General features: G+C 36.0%; 3 protein-coding genes across 3 annotated transcripts; 1 reads left to right on the forward strand and 2 right to left on the reverse strand.

The window, feature by feature from the left end:
- Nucleotides 1–3,160: 3,160 nt before the first annotated feature.
- Nucleotides 3,161–3,886, forward strand: LOC141398301 (uncharacterized). The gene has a single exon (XM_073975582.1). It carries the CDS (start codon nucleotides 3,161–3,163, stop codon nucleotides 3,884–3,886), a length of 726 nt encoding a protein of 241 aa, XP_073831683.1.
- Nucleotides 3,887–6,220: 2,334 nt separating this feature from the next.
- LOC141398302 (uncharacterized) lies at nucleotides 6,221–6,950 on the reverse strand. The gene has a single exon (XM_073975583.1). It carries the CDS (start codon nucleotides 6,926–6,928, stop codon nucleotides 6,221–6,223), a length of 708 nt encoding a protein of 235 aa, XP_073831684.1. The 5' UTR covers nucleotides 6,929–6,950.
- A 13,584-nt stretch (nucleotides 6,951–20,534) lies between these two features.
- Nucleotides 20,535–21,947, reverse strand: LOC141398303 (lamin-C-like). Its single transcript, XM_073975584.1, has one exon. The coding sequence runs from the start codon at nucleotides 21,945–21,947 to the stop codon at nucleotides 20,535–20,537; it is 1,413 nt and encodes a 470-aa protein (XP_073831685.1).
- Nucleotides 21,948–22,245: the final 298 nt, after the last annotated feature.

A 22,245-nucleotide genomic window follows, 5' to 3' on the forward strand; every position in this document is an offset into this window, starting at 1 on the left:
ATTTGTATATAGCTCCCATATACATATATATATATATATATATATATATATATATATATATATATATATATATATATATATATATATATGCAATATTAAAATATAACTGTGACCTCTATTATGATTACCCTACACACGATTAAAACTCTCGGATCCCTGTAAATACATACAAGGCTGTAACTATGTTATCTGACCACGTGCATCAACATACTTGGCATCAATAAAAAAGGTCAAGAGTTCCTCTTCTAAATACAATAAGTGAAACATATCTTACAGGAATAAAAATATAGTCACTATACTAAAAATGTTACAAATGTTCACACAAAAGTTTGGGTCCATTTAACCCGCTGTATATTGTCTCATCATCATTGTTAATTGCAAGCTTGTCGTAACCCAGAGGCGCTACAATATCGGATAAAAAGTTTGTTTTTGGTCAATTTCACCCACTAAATATTTTACGATCATCATCAATAGCAATAGGTGTCTATTCTAGTGGGAAACCCACATTCATACAAAATTTCGTGACGATCGGTCTATAATTGTGGCCTGGAGTTTGATTAAATTTTTTGATGGACGGACGGACATACATCTCAAAATCACTTAATCTCGTCGAGATATGAATTTTGGTATACCGCAATGGGGGTTTACGGCGAATGAATTTCGGAAAAATAAACTACCCTTTCCACTTTGTGGTATATGAACTTGCCCCAAATAAAATTGTTCCGTCATAACTAGGGACGTATATATGTTTAAAAAACGTTTAAGAACGATCCCAGACGAGTCCTTCAACTGCACAATTTGCAATCTTTGTGTGGGAGGTACCCGAAAGAGTGCTCCGATGTAGTCAGTATTCGGCCATAATTCGAGTGTGTAAGAAATAATACGATGTACAAAGTTTGGAACAAATCGGTTTCTCCCTTCGAAAGTTATCTTACGTACTACCTACCCACTTTATTTGGTGCCGGCGGGTTTTTTGATCTTTTGGGTCATTGTTTTTCCCAATTTTTGTGTGGGAGGTACCAGAAGGAGGGACCATATGGACTACATCCAACCTGATACATGACTGGATAAAATACTACGATGTACAAAGTTAGGGCCAATCAGAAACTACGTTCGAGAGTTATCTTGCGGATTTGTCAGTTTCGTTGGTGTAATCTGGGTTTCTGGGAGCTTTTAAGCCATTAAAAAATTTTACCGTCATAAAAATTTTGCCGTCATAAAGGGGCACAACCTGCTGAAAAGAATTTCAAAACGATCTGAGAGGAGCTCTTAAATTTCACTTTATCGGAATTTTGGGTGGGATGTAACATATAGTCCATATTCGCACCCGATCATTATCTGGAAGAAATAAAACGATGTGTAAAGTTTGGACCAAATCGATTGCTTCCTCCGAGATTTATCGTTTACACCCTTTAATAGAAAAAATTGAACTTTTGTGGGAGGTAGTAGACCGATATGGCCCATCTTCGAACTTAATCTATGTTTGGGCAAAATATTAAGGACGTACATGGCTAAATCAACTCCAAATTGTCTGAAACGGATTTCGTTCAAACATATTGGTGTCTAAAACTATTATTTAGATGCGGCACATTTAGGGTCGTATCAAAGTGTATATTAGGACTATAACAAAAAAAAAAAAAAAGAAATACCACGCCAGCGCAATTTGCGGAATATTGTCCTGATAACGAAAACGCGTGTTTAAGTTCCGTTCGGTAAAAAAAGTTTCCGCACCGACTAAGATATCTAAATTCCTTTTGAACATTTTTATAAAGAAAAATGTTGACTTTAGTTTTTTTTGTGGAAACTTTAAAAGTGATAACGCATTTCTAAATATTTTCTATGCTCTATTCGGCAATGTGGTGGTATTTTTGATATTTGCAAAAAGTGCAGAAAAGTTATAACCCTAGTGTATATACCCTCATCAGCCTTAAGGCTGAGGGTATAATAAGTATTAAGGATTATTGCATGTTTCAAAAAGACAATGGCCCCCAAAAAATATGGGTTTCCTTCAAGAAATTTCCGTTTTATCAAACAAGACAAGTTGAAACTCGATCAAGATCACCCCATATTGCAACCTTAAAGCTTTTCTGAGCTTCAGAATTCATAAACAAGCCGTAACTCTCGGAATTTTGTCGCTACAGTAGTTGTTTTTTTAGACGACTAATTGTGAATAATTATCAGCACTGTAACTAACATTAAAACTAATTAATATACTCTAGAGGAACTCAAATATAGATTTAGTTATATTTTGTTCAAAATATCAAGAATCTTTTACACAGTTCCACTAGGGTTCTCCAGTACATACCAACTTTTAAGACTACCTTCGTGTCTATCAAATTAAAATATTTTTTTGTTCTTTTCAAAACCTTAGGTCATAACAGCTCAATACGAAAGGAAGATACAAAATTTAAGTTACTAACTCCATAAAAATCATTATTTTTCTTACAAAGAACGCAATGAGGGGCTTTTCCACGGTAAAACACTTACAAACATTTAATGAAATTTTCAATTTTAAGTAGAATGTTTTATTTCTTCAAAATGTTCCCAGCCACAGTTGACATTAGATACCCAATATAGGTTTAGGGACAGCACAGAAAAATCTTGTGATAAACCATGGCTAAATAGTTTCTAAAAAATTGTAATGGTCAAGGCAAAGAATTGCAATTTTACTTTCTGACCGCTAATTGACTGCCCTATAACGAAAAACAATAACGCATATCAAATTTAGCATTTAGTGCGCACGAAACAGCATGCTTGACACCTGATGGATCAATTCGGATCCAAACAGACTATGTTGCTGGCGGCGAAAGGTAATTATTTTGCATACAATCTAAAAACATAAAAATCCAGTTTAATTTTTGAATTCACTTTTAAAGATGAGAAACTAAAGCAAAATGTTTTCAATTATACATAAATCATGAACTCAATATGGGGCCAAGTACCTTGATATGCTAATTTCTCTACTCAGTGAAAGATTGCATTTTCCTTAGGAATAATTGTGTATATAAGATCTAATAAATTAAATTAATGGTATCAGTTTCGCATATCTCTTGCAGCGGAGTACAACAAATCTCAATTAGCAAAATGGTAAGATAACTAGCATTAGAATTTGATGATGCAAAACAAATGTTTAAATTGCAAATTTCTTGTGTAGAAATCTATGGTTATTGCGTTGGCATTGTTTATTGCGTGTGCATCATCTGGAGTCGTTGCTCACATTCCCGTTGCTTCTTACGCAACCTATCCTGCTCCAGCTGCTGTCTCCACTTACGCTGCCCCCGCCGCTGTAGCCACATATGCCGCTCCAGCTGCTGTAACTAGCTATGCTGCTCCAGCTGCTGTGTCAACTCATTATGCTGCTCCAGCTGCAGTCTCAACTCATTATGCTGCTCCAGCTGCTGTCTCAACTCATTATTCCGCTCCAGCCGCTGTATCTACCACCTATGCTGCTCGTGCTGCTGTTTCCACATACTCTGCCCCCGCCGCTGTAGCCACGTACGCCGCTCCCGCTGCTGTAACTAGCTATGCTGCTCCAGCTGCTGTATCAACCACCTACTCTGCTCCAGCTGCTGTCTCCACATACTCTACTCCCGCCGCTGTAGCCACATATGCCGCTCCAGCTGCTGTAACTAGCTATGCTGCTCCAGCCGCTGTGTCATCCACCTACTCTGCTCCAGCTGCGGTATCAACTCATTATGCTGCTCCAGCTGCTGTCTCCACTCATTATGCCTCCCCAGGCGCTGTATCTACCACATATTCTGCTCCTGCTGCTGTAACCTCTTATGCTTCACCAGCAGTAGTAGCCCCATCATCCACTTTCCTCGGCACTCTTGGAGGTTTCGGAGCTTATCGTTTCGGTGGATTCGGCGGTTTCTTGAAAAAATAGAAATATTTAAATTATTCACTGTTGGAATATAATATTGAATAAATATTATATGAAATGAAGGAAATAAGGACTTTTTTGAAAAGGTATTTTAAATGGCGTGAAGACAGTGCCAACCACTTTTTATTTTAAAATATGATTTAAATACAAATGGTATCAAAAAATATAATATCATTCGCCACAAAAATGTTCAATCTGTTGTCCAAAATAATATTCGGACCAAATAGCTTATAAAATTTGTGGTACATATGTAGAAAAAGGGTTTGGTAGGTAGCGACATACTGATAAGCGGCATCCATCAGTCCATCCATAAGACGTCAAACATGTTACCATTATCTTCACAAAATGTTTGTTGTTTACTGATTACTTGGGATGCAAATAAAAGCAAGGATTATGGTCTTTTTAACCCAATCACTGCTGAGGTACCATATTGAACCACTTTTAGAGTAAATAGTGGTTCCATATGGAACATAAATATAATATTTTGATATTGTTACAGTTTTTTTCTAACAGTAAACACATGTAGCTAAATTTTCTCTCTTACGTTTCGGTCATACGAGTTACACGTGCAGTTCTAGAAGTAACTTAAAAGTGTACAAAAAATAACACTATGTGTAATTTTTTGAGTCATGATTTATTAACCATATTCTGATAGAAGAGCAAAAATAAGAAGACCCGTGTCCTGGTGTTTTTCCCTAGCACTTCAACTTTCGCGGTTATGGGCCCCAAAAACTTGAGGCCTTGATGTCAAAGGGGATCATTTTGTCAGGCACATATCTTCTAAACCGCCAAAATTTTGGGTTTACTCGTAGAAGAAAAGTTGTAGCCCTCGTCTTAAGGAATAATAATTGTGAACACATAAAATCCATTCAACCTCACCTTCCAGGTCAAAATCGTCAAGGTCAAATTTATCTTTTAATTTTTTCTCGGATTTTAGTCTACAGATGTCAAACCGATCAAAATTGAAGCAAAGAACCAATTAGAAAAATGTACGTTAGATCTTAGTAAACAACTTTCTAGAACATACAAACTCTGTAGAAATGGTTCTTAATTGTCAAAATAGCAAATCAAATGCGATTTTTATCCTCTTTTCTCGGTTCCTGCTCCATAGATACTAAACCGTTCAAAATTCAAGAAAACAATGGACCACAATAATGTGGCAAAGATAACACCAAACAACTTTCTGGAATATGCGGAATGTTTATGACCGGTTCTTAAATGTGAAAATAGCCAACAATTTTTGAAAATATTCGATTTTTATACTTTTTCTCCGATTCCGGTCCACAGATGCCGAACCGCCCAAAAATTAAGGATACAATCAACTACAAAAATGTACCTACGATTTCAATAAACAATTTTCAAGCTGAAATTCATAAAAAAATAAAAATATTTTTAACGTTTTCCCATCTCAGATCTGGAAATAACATATTGTTTAAAACTCAAGGAAATTTGAAAGGTTTGTTATTTACAGACCTGAACAGGAAAGAGTGATCTAAAATAATCGAATTTTGAGCTTGAAGAACCGTTCCTAGAATCTTTTTATGTTCAAGAAAGTTGTTTATGGCGGTTTAGAAGATATGTGCCTGACATTATGATCCCCTTTGACATCAAGGCCTCAAGTTTTTGGGGCCCATAACCGCGAAAGTTGAAGTGCTAGGGAAAAGCGCCAGGACACGGGTCTTCTTATTTTTGCTCTTCTATCAGAATATGGCTAATAAATCATGACTAAAAAAATTACACATTGTGTTATTTTTTGTACACTTTTAAGTTGCTTCTAGAACTGCACGTGTAACTCGTATGACCGAAACGTAAGAGAGAAAAGTTAGCTGCATGCGTTTACTGTTACAAAAAAAATTGTAACAATATCAAAATATTATGTTTATGTTCCATATGGAACCACTATTTACTCTAAAAGTGGTTCAAAGACCATAATCCTTGCTTTTATTTACATCCCAAGTAAACAGTAAACAACAAACATTTTGTGAAGATAATGGTAACATGTTTGACGTCTTATGGATGGATTGATGAATGCCCCTTATCAGTATGTCGCTACCGTTCTTGAACAGTTCAGTAGGAGGTCTATCAAATCCTTTTCCTACATATGTACATATGTACCACAAATTTTAAAATGCTATTTGGTCCGAATATTATTTTGGACAACAGATTGAATAGTTTTGTGGCGAATGATATTATACCTTGTTGATACCATTTGTATTTAAATCATATTTTATCTTCACATCATTTAAAACACCTTAAAAAAAACAAAGTTACATACTCCTTCATTTCATATAATATTTATTTAATATTATATTCCAAAAGTGAATAATTTAAATATTTCTATTTTTTCAAGAAACCGCCGAATCCACCGAAACGATAAGCTCCGAAACCTCCAAGTGTGCCAAGGAAAGTGGATGATGGGGCTACAACTGCTGGTGAAGCATAAGAGGTTACAGCAGCAGGAGCAGAATATGTGGTAGATACAGCGCCTGGGGCGGCATAATGAGTGGAGACAGCAGCTGGAGCAGCATAATGAGTTGATACCGAAGCTGGAGCAGAGTAGGTTGGAGCAGCATAGCTAGTTACAGCAGTTGGAGCGGCATATGTGGCTACAGCGGCGGGAGCAGAGTATGTGGAGACAGCAGCTGGAGCAGAGTAGGTGGTTGACACAGCAGCTGGAGCAGCATAGCTAGTTACAGCAGCGGGAGCGGCGTACGTGGCTACAGAGGCGGGGGCAGAGTATGTGGAGACAGCAGCGGGAGCAGCGTATGTGGAAACAGCAGCACGAGCAGCATAGGTGGTAGATACAGCGGCTGGAGCGGAATAATGAGTTGAGACTGCAGCTGGAGCAGAGTAGGTGGTTGACACAGCAGCTGGAGCAGCATAGCTAGTTACAGCAGCTGGAGCGGCATATGAGGCTACAGCGGCGGGGGCAGCGTAAGTGGAGACAGCAGCTGGAGCAGCATAGGTTGCGTAAGAAGCAACGGGAATGTGAGCAACGACTCCAGATGATGCACACGCAATGAACAATGCCAACGCAATAACCATGGATTTCTACACAAAAAATTGCAATTTAAAAATTTGTCAAATTCTAATGCTAGTTTTCTTACCATTTTGCTAATTGAGATTTGTTGTACTCCGCTGCAAGAGATAATCGAAACTGATACCATTAATTTAAGTTATTAGATCTTATATACACAAATATTCCTAAGGAAAATGCAAGCTTTCACTGAGTAGAGAATTAGCATATCAAGGTACTTGGCCCCATATTGAGTTCATGATTTATGTATAATTGAAAGTAGTTTGCTTTAGTTTCTCATCTATAAAAGTGAATTCAAAAATTAAACTGGATTTTAATGTTTTTAGATTGTATGCAAAATAATTACCTTCCGTCGCCAGCAACATGCGTTAAAGTTTTCCGTTATAGGGCAGTCAATTAGCGGTCACTAAGTAAAATTCCAATTCTATGCCTTGACCATTACAATTTTGTAGAAACTATTTAGCCATGGTTGATCATAAGATTTTTACTGTGCTTTCCCTAATCCTATATTGGGTATCTAATGTCAACTGTGGCTGGGAAAAATTTGAAGAAATAAGACATTCTACTCAAAATTGCAAATTTCATTAAATGATTTTAAGTGTTTTACCATGGAAAAGTCCCTTTGTGCGTTCTTTGTAAAAAAATAATGATTTTTATGGAGTTAGTACCTTACATTTTTTTACCTTCCTTAGAGTTTTCAAAGGGGAGGGCAGAAAGGTGATATTTTGAGAAATCAGAAATAAGCTGCGGTATCCTGCGGTATTCTATTATAAAATGTTTTTAATTAATTGTCTTTATACTTTTTGAAAACAACAAACAAATATTTTAATTTGATAGACACGAAAGTATTCTTAAAAGTTAGTATATAACTAAATCTATATTTGAGATCTTCTATAGGATATTAATTTGATTTAATGTTAGTCATCTATAAATACAACTACTGTAGCGACAAAATACCGGGAGTTACGTCCTGTTTATGAATTCAAAAGCTCAGAAAAGCTTTAAGGTTGCAATATGTGGTGATCTTGATCCAGTTTCAACTTGTCTTGTTTGATGAAACGGAAATTTGTTGAAGGAAACCCATATTTTTGGGGGGCCATTGTCCTTTAGAAACATGCAATAATCCTTATCCTTAAAAATTTTCGATGCCAAAGATGCCATTCAATCATGGGTGCAAGTGATCTGGCATGCCACCTTTTTAGCATCTTCATCGGTGAATTTTATATGAGCGTGCACCCCAAAAGATGCTATTCATTTTTGGATCCAAAGCATGTCATTTACACCAATGCTTTGGAATGAAGATATATGTCTTCAGAATATCCAGGGAACGAGTATTAGGTTATGGGAGGTAATTGCAAGTCTCTACTCGCCATAAACTCAAACCTTAGTTAAAGTGTAATTAGTTAGCCAATTGCGTGACCTTCAGAACAGTTATAGATCGGATAATGCGTTTGTTTTTTTTTTTGTCCATTTCACCCCATTTCTGGTCGGAACCCGTCTACCATCCAAAATTCCGTATCTATGCAATTAGTTTTCTTTCTGTTACGAAGGTATCAAATCTACACTTTGTGGTGAGGACTGACCACTGGGACCTTAAATCAATTACATTATTTTACATTTGAACCGAAAATGTAGATTAAAACGGTTATATATTAAATTCAATATCTGTTATATATATGTACATATGTAGAACTGAAATGACGTTCGTAAGTGAATCAAAAACTCGACCAAAATATAACAGATTTATTTTGTGTTTGTCCTAAAATGTTTATATTTATCCATGGAAGATTCTGGCATATTTTATTTGTTGAAACAGCTATATATTTAGATATTCATCTTCTTCTCCTTACACATAAAAATCAATAAAACCGATTATCCTGAGATTCCGATTTTCAGAGAATGTACAGTGATGGCCCCAGGTAAAATAGATTACATAACAGCTGAGCTGATTTTGACAATTCGGAATGATCTCATGGCAGGAATGGATAAAACCTAAAAGAATCTGTGAAAATCCGCGAAAAATATGCAATATCTATTATGGATCAAATATCTTCTTCGCACATTTCTACCGCGTTTTTGTGTTTGCATTATGTAGTGGCACTTTTTGGACTGCTTTTGGCGAAAATGGTATACGCACCAACTAGGATCTAAGACAAATTATTAAGGTAGTGGCATTAACATATATTAATATGTTATGTCAGACATTTCGTATTCAACCAGCTGGCTTGATACCACTGCCACTGTATTTGCTTTGCTAGAATCAATGAAAAAGTATATCTATGTCAATTTTTGAAAGATCTATACAATCGTTTTATTTAATTAATTATTTTTTTTTTGTTTTGTTTCGATTGATGTTCCAATCTCATTTGATTGTTTTAAGTCTGGAGTATTACCCCAAAGGCTTAACTTCATCATTACTTTCTATTACAGAGAGTAAGATTCTACTGATTGCTACCAATATCATGATTTCATCCCGGTGAAGGGAATTATCAATTAGCTTTTCAGCCTTTGAAATGATGCATTTTTTAGGATTAATGCGGGGATATCAATAGATAGGGCTTTTTATCACACTAGCCTACGAAAAACATAATATCGCAGTAAACAGGGCCACTAGGAAAACCTTCGGTAAAAATGTCCAAAGGATCCTCGAACAGACCCTTAACCACACAAAAATGTTGAACATTTGTGTGGGTGGTACCACAAGGATTGGACAGATAGGGCCAACATTTGAATATAAACTAAGTTTCGACAATATTTAGAGATACAAAGTTTGGAGCAAATCGGTTGCTACGTCTATGAGAAATCCCGCGTAACATTTTAGCGAATATTTTCAAACTTTTGTGGGGGAGGTACCTGAAACTAAGTTTGCACAAAATATTACGAAGGCCACATTTTGGACCGAATCGGTAGATCCGTTCGAGAGTTATCTTGCGCTCCAACCACTGCACACAGTGTCATGGGGGTTTTTGTACCGTTCAGGCTATTTTCTCAGGAAGTATGGACTTGCCCCTGATGAAACTTGTACCGTCGTATGGGTAGCAGTGAATACAAGTTGCTACAACAAAAATCAAAGCGATTCGAGAGCAGCTCCTAAACTGAACTTTTCCGAAATTTTGTGTGGGAGGTACCCGAAGGAGTGGACCGATTGAGTCGATATTGGAACCTCATCTAAACCTGGTAGAAATTTCACGATGTGCATAGTATGGACCAAATCGGTTAGTTCCTTCAAGAGTTATCGTGCGCACAAATTTTCGGAACTTTTGTGGGGGAGGTACCGGAGTGAGTGGACCGATGTAACCCATCTTCGAACTTAAACTAAGTTTGGGCAATATATTACGAAAGCAAAATTTTGGACCGAATCGGGTAATCCGTTCGAGAGTTATCGTGCGCTCCAGCCAGATAGTAAGACGGACGGACATGGCTAAATCAACTCCAAATTTTCTGAAACACATTTCTTCCAAACATACTTGGGGTCTATAATCATTATTTCGATGACGCACATTTTGCCCGTATGAAAGTGTATATACTCTCGTTAGCAGAAATGCTGAGGGTATAAAACAAGTGCTTTTCTGTTATCGGGTGTTGATAAAACCTTCCCATGTATACCACATTCCATAGCTGTCGATCAGATTAACGCTTGCCTGAAGTGATCGTCATTGTCGTAAACTTAAGATCACGACAAATATGTGGAATTCATAACAACACGATGCCGATTATTTGTCCAAACAACCTAAGAATTGACCTAATTTTTCCCATTTCGTCCCAACATAGGATGCACACATGAGAAACATTCTCCCAAACGATAATAAAGTAACAAACATAATTTAATGGAAGTAATTCAATTTCGTCATGGCTATTGCGGGACGACAACAAATAAATTGGAAAGCTGAATATGGCTAAGTTTGAAAACGAATGATTTTCATATGAATAACTATACGTCGCAAGTTCCCATGTCGGAAAACCATCCACATTGTTCGTTTTTCGAATTTGATAATAAAAGAAAAAATTGGTTTATCATAAAACCCGTACATTCCGCCCAATAAATATTTAAATTAAAATCGTCAACTTCAATGTACCCAAAATGACTGCGAGACAAAAGTCGCCGGGTCTGCTATATAAAAATCAATGGTTGTGTGTTCCGTATAGACTCAAAAACGGCTAATCCGATTTACCAAAATTTATAGAGAATGTCAAAAATATTCGGTTTTCAATTTTACCAATAATAACACCTCAGTCTTTTAGAAGCCCATATCCAATAACCAAAAAACCAAATACTAAAAAAATGTTGGTCCTGTGGCAATTAAAAAATTGTATATAACATGGATCCATGGCAACCCTATAGGCGAGATAAACAAAGAAAAATTTGTTAACCTTGTAACTTTTGTTAAATATTTTGTCAAAAAACAGGTCATTGTCGACCTTTTTCTGCAATATTAGTATACATTTTAATAATTGTGTGTAAAAATATTGTATTTTATCGCAAATTATTAAAATTTAGCGCAATGGAAAAACGCTATCCTAAAAAAAAGAGAAAACAGTTTATATGTCATTATAAAAACGACAGAAATAAAAAATTTGCTTATTTTTGAATATTCCCAACAAAAATTCGCATCCGTTAGTCATTATGTAACCCATTATAAAGTAGTGTATACCAATATAAGTACTTATATTACTCCTTATTTAGTAATGTTTGTGTGTTTGTGTGTCCGACTACAAATGCAAAGGTTGTGCGTTCAACGCTCACCGGCGCACTGTGGTCGAAATCACTGATCCAACGGCGCTAAATTAAAAACTAAAAAAATAATGGTGGTATATGGCTGAAAATTTTCAAATAAGCAGTTTGTATCTGTAGGTAATAATGGACCAAATATAGGCAAAGTTTGGTCAAATAGCTATAGCGCCCATATAACGGTAGTAACCGATTTCGTAAATTTTTGGGGTTATGGCTAAATTATTCAGTCTAATTTGTTACTATCACATATTTCGCTACCCCAGGGTATAGAAAACCTACCCGCGGGGAATTTTGGGTATAGGTTCACATTTTATTTAGCTGCCATACCTAATTTGCTTCATCCTAAAGTCCATATTGTTCATATCACAATGTGGTCAAAATCACAGTTTTAACGTATTTCGTAAAATTAAATAAAAATAGCCGATTGGAAACAAAATTAAAACAAAATGTATATATTTCAAAATTTCATAAATTATTATTTATTTATCACTTATGTAAATGGTTGGATATAAGGAAAGATATATTTTTATTGATCAGAATCGTCAGAACTAACTACTTCATCTTGTAAAGTCTGAAAGCAAATTTAGTACCTCATTGTCTTTTTCTATAATCTTCCGGGAATTGTTAGATGTTTGTTTGGAAAGCGTTGAAATTAAAGGATCAGACGAGAAGAGAAGGGCATGCATTAAATCTTCCATGGTATGTTTTCTTGAATTTTTGCGTGTGTGGTGCTCTCTATAGTTCCTAAAATCCTTATTGCGTGCTTCCTGTGTTCTTCTGACATCATGCCAATAGGAAGCGACACCGTACTAATAATGTCTGCACCATGAATTAATACCTTGTGCACGGAACATGGCATATGGAATCAAGGGTACTTTTCTACAAAAAATTCTGCAGTTTTCAAAGAATATGCTCTGAATTATTCTGTATTGACGTTATAGCCACAAGCCATAGTTCTTAAAATGACACTGAATCTATAGATTAGCTCCTCGCTAACGCCAGTTAATTGTGCAGCTAATTTAGGTTGTTGGAAAATCCGTATTGCTGTATTACCAGAATTTGTGTTCCCTGAACCAGGTTTTGGAATGTCAACTAAAAGCTGCATCTTACGTGTTAACTTTTCTTGTATATTCTGTTTCGTTTCTTGTAGAACACATTTGTCATTGCCACGAACTTGCCATTTTTGAATCGGCAATCTATATGCAATATGTAATATACACTCTAAAAATCGTGACCATGCGTGTAATGTGGATAAGCCGTATTCATACATGTTAGTACGTATTGGCAGATTTTTAATGAACTTTAAATTATTCATGATTATAGGAGTGGCTCCACAAATACATGTTTGTGACGAACATTCAGCTATTACATTGAAAACTTTTCCATCAATCATTCTCAAGTGAAATTGGTGTTGAATTTGATATGTCTCAAATTGTGTTGATTTAATGTTAGATATTTGCTGTTTTACATTTTCACTTTCAGAGCTGACCAAGTTGGAAGTTTCTTTTGCACATATTAATTTAATTGGCCTTCAGAACCGGGTAGAAGAAGACCGAGAATTTTCACGTAGAATAACACTACCCGTTCTGATTTGTAGTGGAACAATACATATTGCAAATAAATATTCGTCATTCCTGTCGGATTCGGGGTCGGAAAAGCTTTGCATGTAGTGTGAGTGTCCACTACTACCATCACATCCCCACTTGTATATCGCAGTCATAACATCTTGAATGGGGCTTACGAAAGATCCCTGGTGGGATTCGACGACCCTTCTAATGGTATGGTCTACAAGTGCCTGTAGTGGCACTTCCGCAGATGTATCTCTCATTTGTAATCCGGCTGGATAGCATTTCTTCTTTGCTAATAGCAATGCATCATATCGACACCTCCAAATAATAGTATGCTAAGTCTGAAAAGTGAGTTTTGCAGAAGAAGCTCTCAAAGTTTACAGTTTTCTCTGACCTTCACTACAATTCTGAGTAAACATTTGTTTATAACTTCTGTTCGGATTGACCAATCATTACCAAAATTTTACAGAATTTAAGTTAAAGGACGTAAACTCTAAAAATGTAAAGAACTTGAAAACATGCTAAGTCGACTTAGCATACTATTGTTTGGAGGCGTCGATATGTCGGATATGTATTAGCATTTCTTGTTTTGGCTCCAGATTGCATCAATTTTTACGAATGTTTTGTGAAATCGCCATCCACATAGAGCGCTAAAGCTTCATCTGAACTATATGCTGTAACATGATTCGCTGCAGAAGCAAAAGTTCTCTTTTGAATTGTTGCTGCATTTTTAGTGTCAGAATGCACCATGGTTACCACTTCAGATGCAGCTCTTTTCCCCTTTTTCCGCAAACTTACGCTTGAAGCCTACAAAAGCTCCTTGCAAGATGTTTTATTTACAAGATGTGAAACTTTTTTGATTTGTGTTTTATGTGTACATTGCGCAAAATCATTTTCAGGTCGTCCCATGCACATGCTACTTGCCTGCTCAACTAATACTATCTCGCTGTTTAACCATTCTTCGTAGCGTTTTCCAATAAAATGATAGCATCCTGCAGCTCTCCCACTTCATGCCCAACTGATCTATGAAGTTTCTCAATTTTTGGTTTATTTTCTGGCACTGCACTTTACAACATGTACTTTCCTCTATTATATTGTTTAATACAAATTCTTTCACTGCAGAATATTTTTCGCTTCTGGTAGTTTTATTGTAACATATTAAAAATAGTGCGCGTTTGGAAACACTCGTAATGTCTGAAAAATATGTATCCAATCATTTTTGTGCGCTGAGTCCATCCACATTGACAACGATTCAAAAAATTCTAAAAACGGCATTCCAAAACAAAAGCACTATATCACAAACATTATATCACAAAACACTGAATCACAAACACTTTATCACAAATGTTAATATCTACTGTAAATACAAGAAGCAAAATTCAATTATTTCGTTTTTAATACAAACCTCTGCCTTTTAATTGCTTTATTTGCTTTAAATTAGAATTTTTGCACTTGTAATTTAATAGAAGATGTCTTAAATGTGACTGAAAATGTAAAGAACAGAAATCTTGTAAATGAATTTGAAGCGCCATATTTGAATATTGAAAGACAATACGAGAAAACTTATCGATAATCGATCATTATCGATAAAGTACAAAATAGTCCAATACATGTGTATGTTAAGCACATTTGAGTAACAGCGTGTTTTTGTAAAAAGTTTTTGCACATTCGTTCGTCGATTTCATGAACGAAGACACAATTTGGTTTTCATAGCGGTTGACGTTTGTATTCGTGTGACAAACAAATGAAAGCTTTTTATTTTCGTATTTTTTTGGTTTTCGTAACAAAATCAGACGAACGAATACGTCAAAAATAAACGAATGGAAAAGACCCATCGTTTCGAATGAAAATTAAATAATTTGAGTAATAAATGGAACAAAACACTCGAAAACTGGAAGGGAATGCAATTTTATTTATTTCCATAGAAGCACACGCGTATATGTACATCCGTTTCTTCATATTATCACAATTATTTTTGCACAAATTTGATTACATTTTTTTTTCTTATTTTTTGTTTGTCATCTGTTTATCGGGGCTGCCATCAAGTAACACATTTTACGTGCAGATGCCTATGCAAAATTCACAAAATAAGTATCATGGAAACCCTGAAATATAAAACCTTTTATGAAATAGACGAAAACTTTCAGATAAAAACGAATGGTTCGTAAAATTTTACAAGAACCAAATTTTTAACGTATACGTTTTAGTACGAACGATTCGTGTGACAGGCAAGCATTTTTACAAAAACACCCTGTAAGTCTAAGCATTTAACGGGCTCTATCAGCAGATTTGCAAATATTTGCAGCCCAAATATGGCTATTCGTTATCTAGAGAGTCCAATTTAATTCACTAAAAAATAATGGAACCCACGTTCGGCCAAGTTTACAAGATGCACTCCACGTGAGAAGCCAGTATAACCAATAAAAGCACTATAAAAATTTAATTTTTTGATTTTTTTTGCTATTTAAATACATAGCTAAACTAGTTATTATACCCTCTACCATAGTATGGAGGGTATATTAAGTTTGTCATTCCGTTTGTAACACATCGAACTAATCATTTGCGACCCTATAAAGTATATATTCTTGATCAGGATAAAATTCTAAGACGATCTAGCCATGTCCGTCTGTCCGTCCGTCTGTCCGTCTGTTGTAATCACTCTAGCGTCCGCAATAATTGAGATAGAGTGCTCAAATTTTGCACGCGAGGGTCTTTTTTACATAGGCAGGTCAAGTTCTAAGATGGGCTATATCGGTCCACTCTTTGGTATAGCCCCCATATAACGGTACCTCCGGATTTGAGGTATTTTGACGTTCTTTGCCACATTTGCAGACCGAATTAGCTATAATTTGGCACTCAGGGTTCCTAGTGATCAAAAAACTTATATCCCAAAGGATATGGGCATAGGCCCATTTTTTGATATAGTCCTCATATAACGGCACCTCCCGATTTTCGGTATTTTGAGAATTTTAGCCACAATTTTTAACCGAACTATCTGCAATTTGACATTTGAGGTTCTCAGTGGTCATGAAATATCTCCACGAAACATCGTCAACATAGGTCCATGTTTTGGTATAGCCCCCATATATCGGTACCTCCCGATTTTCGGTATTTTGAGAATTTTAGCTACAATTTTTAACCGAACTAGCTGTAATTTGCCATTTGTGGTTCTCAGTGGTCATGAAATATCTCCACCAAACATCGTTAACATAGGTCCATGTTTTGGTATAGCCCCCATATAACGGTACCTCCCGATTTTCGGTATTTTGAGAATTTTAGCCACAATTTGTAACCGAACTATCTGCAATTTGACATTTGAGGTTCTCAGTGGTCGTGAAACATCTCCACCAAACATCGTCAACATAGGTCCATGTTTTGGTATGGCCCCCTTTAGTTACAATTTTTAACCGAACTAGCTGTAATTTGACATTTGAGGTTCTCAGTGGTCATGAAACAGTTCCACGAAACATCGTCAACATATGTCCATGTTTTGGTGCGAGTATAGCCCCCATATATCGGTACCTCCCGATTTTCGGTATTTTGAGAATTTTAGCTGCAATTTTTAACCGAAATAGCTGTAATTTGACATTTGAATTTCTCAGTGGTTATAAAACATCTCCAACGAAACACCGCCAACCTAGGTCCATGTTTTGGTATAGCCCCCATAAAACGGTATCTCCCGATTTTCGGTATTTTGAGAATTTTAGCTACAATTTTTAACCGAACTAGCTGTAATTTGCCATTTGTGGTTCTCAGTGGTCATGAAATATCTCCACCAAACATCGTTAACATAGGTCCATGTTTTGGTATAGCCCCCATATAACGGTACCTCCCGATTTTCGGTATTTTGAGAATTTTAGCCACAATTTGTAACCGAACTATCTGCAATTTGACATTTGAGGTTCTCAGTGGTCGTGAAACATCTCCACCAAACATCGTCAACATAGGTCCATGTTTTGGTATGGCCCCCTTTAGTTACAATTTTTAACCGAACTAGCTGTAATTTGCCATTTGAGGTTCTCAGTGGTCATGAAACATCTCCACCAAACATCCTCAACATATGTCCATGTTTTGGTACGAGTATAGCCCCCATATATCAGTACCTCCCGATTTTTGGTATTTTGAGAATTTTAGCTGCAATTTTTAACCGAAATAGCTGTAATTTGACATTTGAATTTCTCAGTGGTTATAAAACATCTCCAACGAAACACCGCCAACCTAGGTCCATGTTTTGGTATAGCCCCCATAAAACGGTATCTCCCGATTTTCGGTATTTTGAGAATTTTAGCTGCAATTTTTAACCGAACTAGCTGTAATGATCGGTATTTTGAGAAATGTAGCTACAAATTTGTCTATTCAAAAATAATCGTCAATATAGGTTCATGTTTTGGTATATCCCCCCATATAACTGCACCTCCCGATTTTCGGGAATTTTTAGTGGTCACGAAATTTCTTCACTAAAATTCGTCAACATGGGTCCATTTTTGAGGGTCTACATTGTTTTGATGAAACTACCCTCAATTTGACTCTTGAAGTTCCCTGCAGCTATAAAATTTTTCCGCCAAAAAATTTAAATATAGGTTGACTCTTTGATATAGCCCCGTAGGTGGTACCTTTCACCTAGCTGAACACATTTTTTTAGATTAGATTACATAACACTGTGCGACAAAATGGAGGTGAAAGTCTGGGGCACGGAAAATTCCTCTTGGGGAAGAAAGGCCTTTGTGAGTATATTACGAACCCCTTTCTCTGCCCCAACATTTGTGTTCACAGTGTAATTTAAGCAATAGTGGGAGGCAGTAGGAGTCTATCCATTGTCGAAAATTTTTTCCACCTAAAAGTGTGAAAGAACCCTAATTATTCCATTTTAATTAAGACTATTTTATGGTGGAGGGGATAAAAAGTTCGGCCCGGCCGAACTTAACGACTTTTTACTTGTTTTTTTTTTTAATTTTAACTGGCACTGTCCCCTAACAATTAAACAAATCGTTAAGTTCCATTAACAATTTATTGGAAAATAATGTATAATTCTATCTGAGTAATTTGACAAAAATTTTCTTAAAATATGTTGCAGAAAGAAAGTTTGCATTTGACGGGGTAGAACTATGTAAATATTGGAGTAAAAACAAAAAGTTGAATTGTACTATTGGTCAGCAAAGTGTCTGTAAACGATACAATTAAAAACATATAACAATTCTACGTGTTGATTTTCGGACTTTTGCGCCGCTAGATCAGTGGTTTCGACCAGTGTGCGTCGGCCGGGTAAAAAAAATCAAAGAACAGTTGCTGGTGCTCATGTAAGCATATGTACACGTTGAAACAACCCTTAATGTTCGTGTGCGTGGCCGAGTGTGTAATGTGTTAGGCTAGGCAGAAATAAAAAATAAATAAAATAAAAAATATGAAGTGTGTTGAAATTGCAAACAAATTCCACCTCAACTGTTTTAAAAATAGAAAATATAATTTTTTAACTTATAGCTTATTTTTCAACTTCCAGTGGCCATAAAATACCTAGTTATTCTAGTGGTTATATTGGTTATAAAATAACTAGTTATTCAGTGCGGCATGCCCTTGTTAAAATAATGTGTTAGTAGGAGGTTTTGTAAGTAGTTACGACTACCAAAAAGTACTATAAAAACCATTATTTTGAGAGGACTTTTTTGCTGGGTTTAGAATAGAGTTATATATTCATTTAATGTGTTGCAGGGTACATAACGTTAAAAAAGGATAACTCAAATCCGCGAGTGCGGATTGGATTTCTATATCTTTTGTGTCGATAACCTAAGAATATAATATTCTTTTATGTCATAAAGATGCTCATGTTTCGGCTTTTCCAAAGCATGGTTGAACTATGAAACCAATCCGCAAACTCTTATCTAAATCATTACAATATGTTGTAAGTCGGAAATTTTCCATGATTGTTGTTGCTGCTGTATTCTCTACTTTTTATATAATGCTACAAAAGAAGCGTTATAAGTTTTTCTTAATTGTACGAGTATAAGTTTATGGACTCGATGACATTAAACACTTTGCTGGAACCAGTTCCGGGAACTAGAAGATAAATATCTCATAAATTAAATGTATTGCTTAAAATGTTACATAGTTTTGACAAAAAACAATCGATCCTTATTTAACATCACATAATTATTCGCTAATAATAAGCTAATTAATCCACTAGGAATCTACCGAATGCTCACTTGTAAACATTTGGAAATGAACTAAATAATTGTGAATTTTTATTTTTGGAAAATAAGTAAAAAGTAGTCCTTTTTCGACAGTTGTGTGCCCTCAGCCTGTGTTAATTTGTGACTATGAACAGATCGAATACCGGCTACACAACCAAAATATTTCCCCGACTTAGTTTTGGAAATGAATCTTATTATGGCAGTCACTCCTTTCGAAAGTTATGGGCTATTTTAGTTGGTCATTGTACTATTTAGAGCTTTGTCAGAAAGCATGGAGTTGTCCACGAAAAATAGGTTATCGTTGTAAACAAGACTACATAATTTCCAAAAATCCTCGAACAGTCTGTAAACTGCAGTTATGTTGAACTTGTGTGAGGGAGGTACCTTGGTGTATGATGAGACGACTCCTAGTCTCATCACAAATGCACACAAGAAACCAAAGGAAAAATAACCTAAGAGAATGAAAACACCCGCGTTAGCGATGTTGTTCGTTTCGTTGCTTTAGAGAGACTCATTCTTTATTTACATTCTACCTTAAAACTAAATCTTATAATCTAACAATAACACACATACATTCCGTCTGGACGCACATTAGAAATGCACGCTGCATCTATAAATACATTATGACGCCGTGCACACACACGTTGCGCCGATAATGGAAAATACATATTTTATTATCGACCCTTTGCTATCTTTACTATTTTGGGTACGACATTTGTTCCATTATTTATGACAGGCAGTTGGTTATTTTTAAACATAGATTCATAGACCACATGCATTCAAAGAAATCTACCTGACTCTATTTACACAGAAAAGAGTCTTCTACAAAATTCACCATTCTCCCCGCCTTAAAAGATCCTAATCTTTTAACTGTTAGGACAGGACATTGAACATTTTCTTGCTTGCTATCTGACTCCATTTACATAGACTAATTTAGATACAGAACTAAACAGTTTCTGGTCTTAGAGTATTCTAATCTTTTAACAATAATGTATGAATGTTATTTTTTACAAAATAGGAATATTATCTTAAACATTGTCATAATGTAATACTTTTCATTTTCTGCTGAAGGCATTATTTAGTTTAATTATTAATAATAAAAAATATAGAGCATTATCATGACTTAATTCTAGGTGATGGCACCCAACACCTTCAGCAACCAGCTAGGATGAGGACTTCTTTTCCCTCGATGAAATACGTGGTAAATCCATTTTCTTCTTAGAGGATTCTTCTCGCCACTAGAACTTTCTTCATTAATTATACGATGATTTGACACATGACGTATAATGGTATGCTTGATACCGTCGGCACCGGTAACTTCTTCCTCATCGGCATTACACGGCGACGTCTTTATGCTTTTGCCAATCTGCCATTTTAGTGACTTCATAACAATATTGGTTGATGGTTCATGTGCTGCACTCGTTACATTCCATTGAGATACGGGAGCAATTTTACATTTAAACCGCCTGCCGCCGACTTGCACTTCATTTGTACCTTTGTTTTGTACCGTTACCTTCGGTTCATATTTAGCAATTTCTCTGGTGGTTACAACATATTTCCTTTGACTTAAATTTTCTTCGTCATACAATAGTTTTTCGTAGGCAACACTTTCTTGTAGCTGTTGTATCACTTCATCACGCAATTGTAATTCCGCATCCACTTTGGCAATATCAGAAGTATGGCGTCTTCGTTCATTGGCGAGCAATTTTCCCAACTCAGAATTTCTGCCATTCAATGCAGCATTTGTAGCTTCCAACTTACTAATGCGAATATACAGGCTTTCAATATTTTGATGAGAGACATCTAATTCTTCGATAGCACGTGAAGCTGCAACGGACTTACGATTGGCTTCTGCTTGGAGATCCTTAATCTTTTGCTCGTACAGCATTTCCATTTTACGCATTTTTCCTTCGTGTTGTTCACGCAGCTCTTGCAACGACTGTTGTAATATGGTCTCATATTGCTTAGAGAGACCAGTGCGTAATTCATTAATTTCTTCTGAGTGAAATTTTTCCTTGAAGGTCAGTTCGTTACGCAGATGTTGTATGTTGCCTTCCAACTCAATACGTGCCTGTGCATCCTCTTTAATTTGTTTGCGTAGAAGCTCCAATTCTGCATGCACCTCACAGAGTTCAACACCGGCTTCCTTCGTATAAGCAGTCGCAGCATCGTATTTGGCGTTAAGATCAGCAGCTCGTGACTCGTGCATACGAGCCTTCTTCTCAGCAATTTGCCAGTCCTTGGTTGTTTGCTCCAATCTGGCCTTCAACTGCTCATTTTTCTCACGCAGTTGGTTGACTTCGATATTTAATTTCCGCGACACATCAACGTGAACGTTTTCATTCTGAGTTTCCGAAGTTTCTTCAACGCTCCCCTGTTGAGAGTCTATACTACCTGGAAAACTCTGCTCAATTTTTCTAATTGAACTACTATCTGCCTGTCTAGTATTTATCTTGGGAACCCATTTCCCATTGATCTCTTCATAATCTTTTACCTTCACCTCTTTAGGTGCTACTCTAGAAATTTTCCCAAATCTCACCATGCGGTAACAAATTTGTAAAAAATTGAAATTCTCTACGAGATTATCCTCTTTAGGAAACTCATTCAAATATTGCATCAGTACTGATGACGCAATATCATATCTGTCTTTGACATCTTCTACACTTAGAAACTCCTTCCTTATCTCAGTCTCCAGCGCATTTAATGAATATTCAAACTCTCTAATTAAACCTCCTTTTAATGTTTTTGAATGGCGCAGTATGTTTCTTTTTTCATACTGTTCCAAAGGACTTAAGCTGTCCACCTCAGCTATATATTTATATCTAGAAAGAATTCGTGTA

The sequence above is a fragment of the Musca autumnalis genome, unplaced genomic scaffold, assembly GCF_047663935.1.
Source record: "Musca autumnalis isolate F117 unplaced genomic scaffold, ASM4766393v1 scaffold_3, whole genome shotgun sequence".
Lineage (NCBI taxonomy): Eukaryota > Metazoa > Arthropoda > Insecta > Diptera > Muscidae > Musca > Musca autumnalis.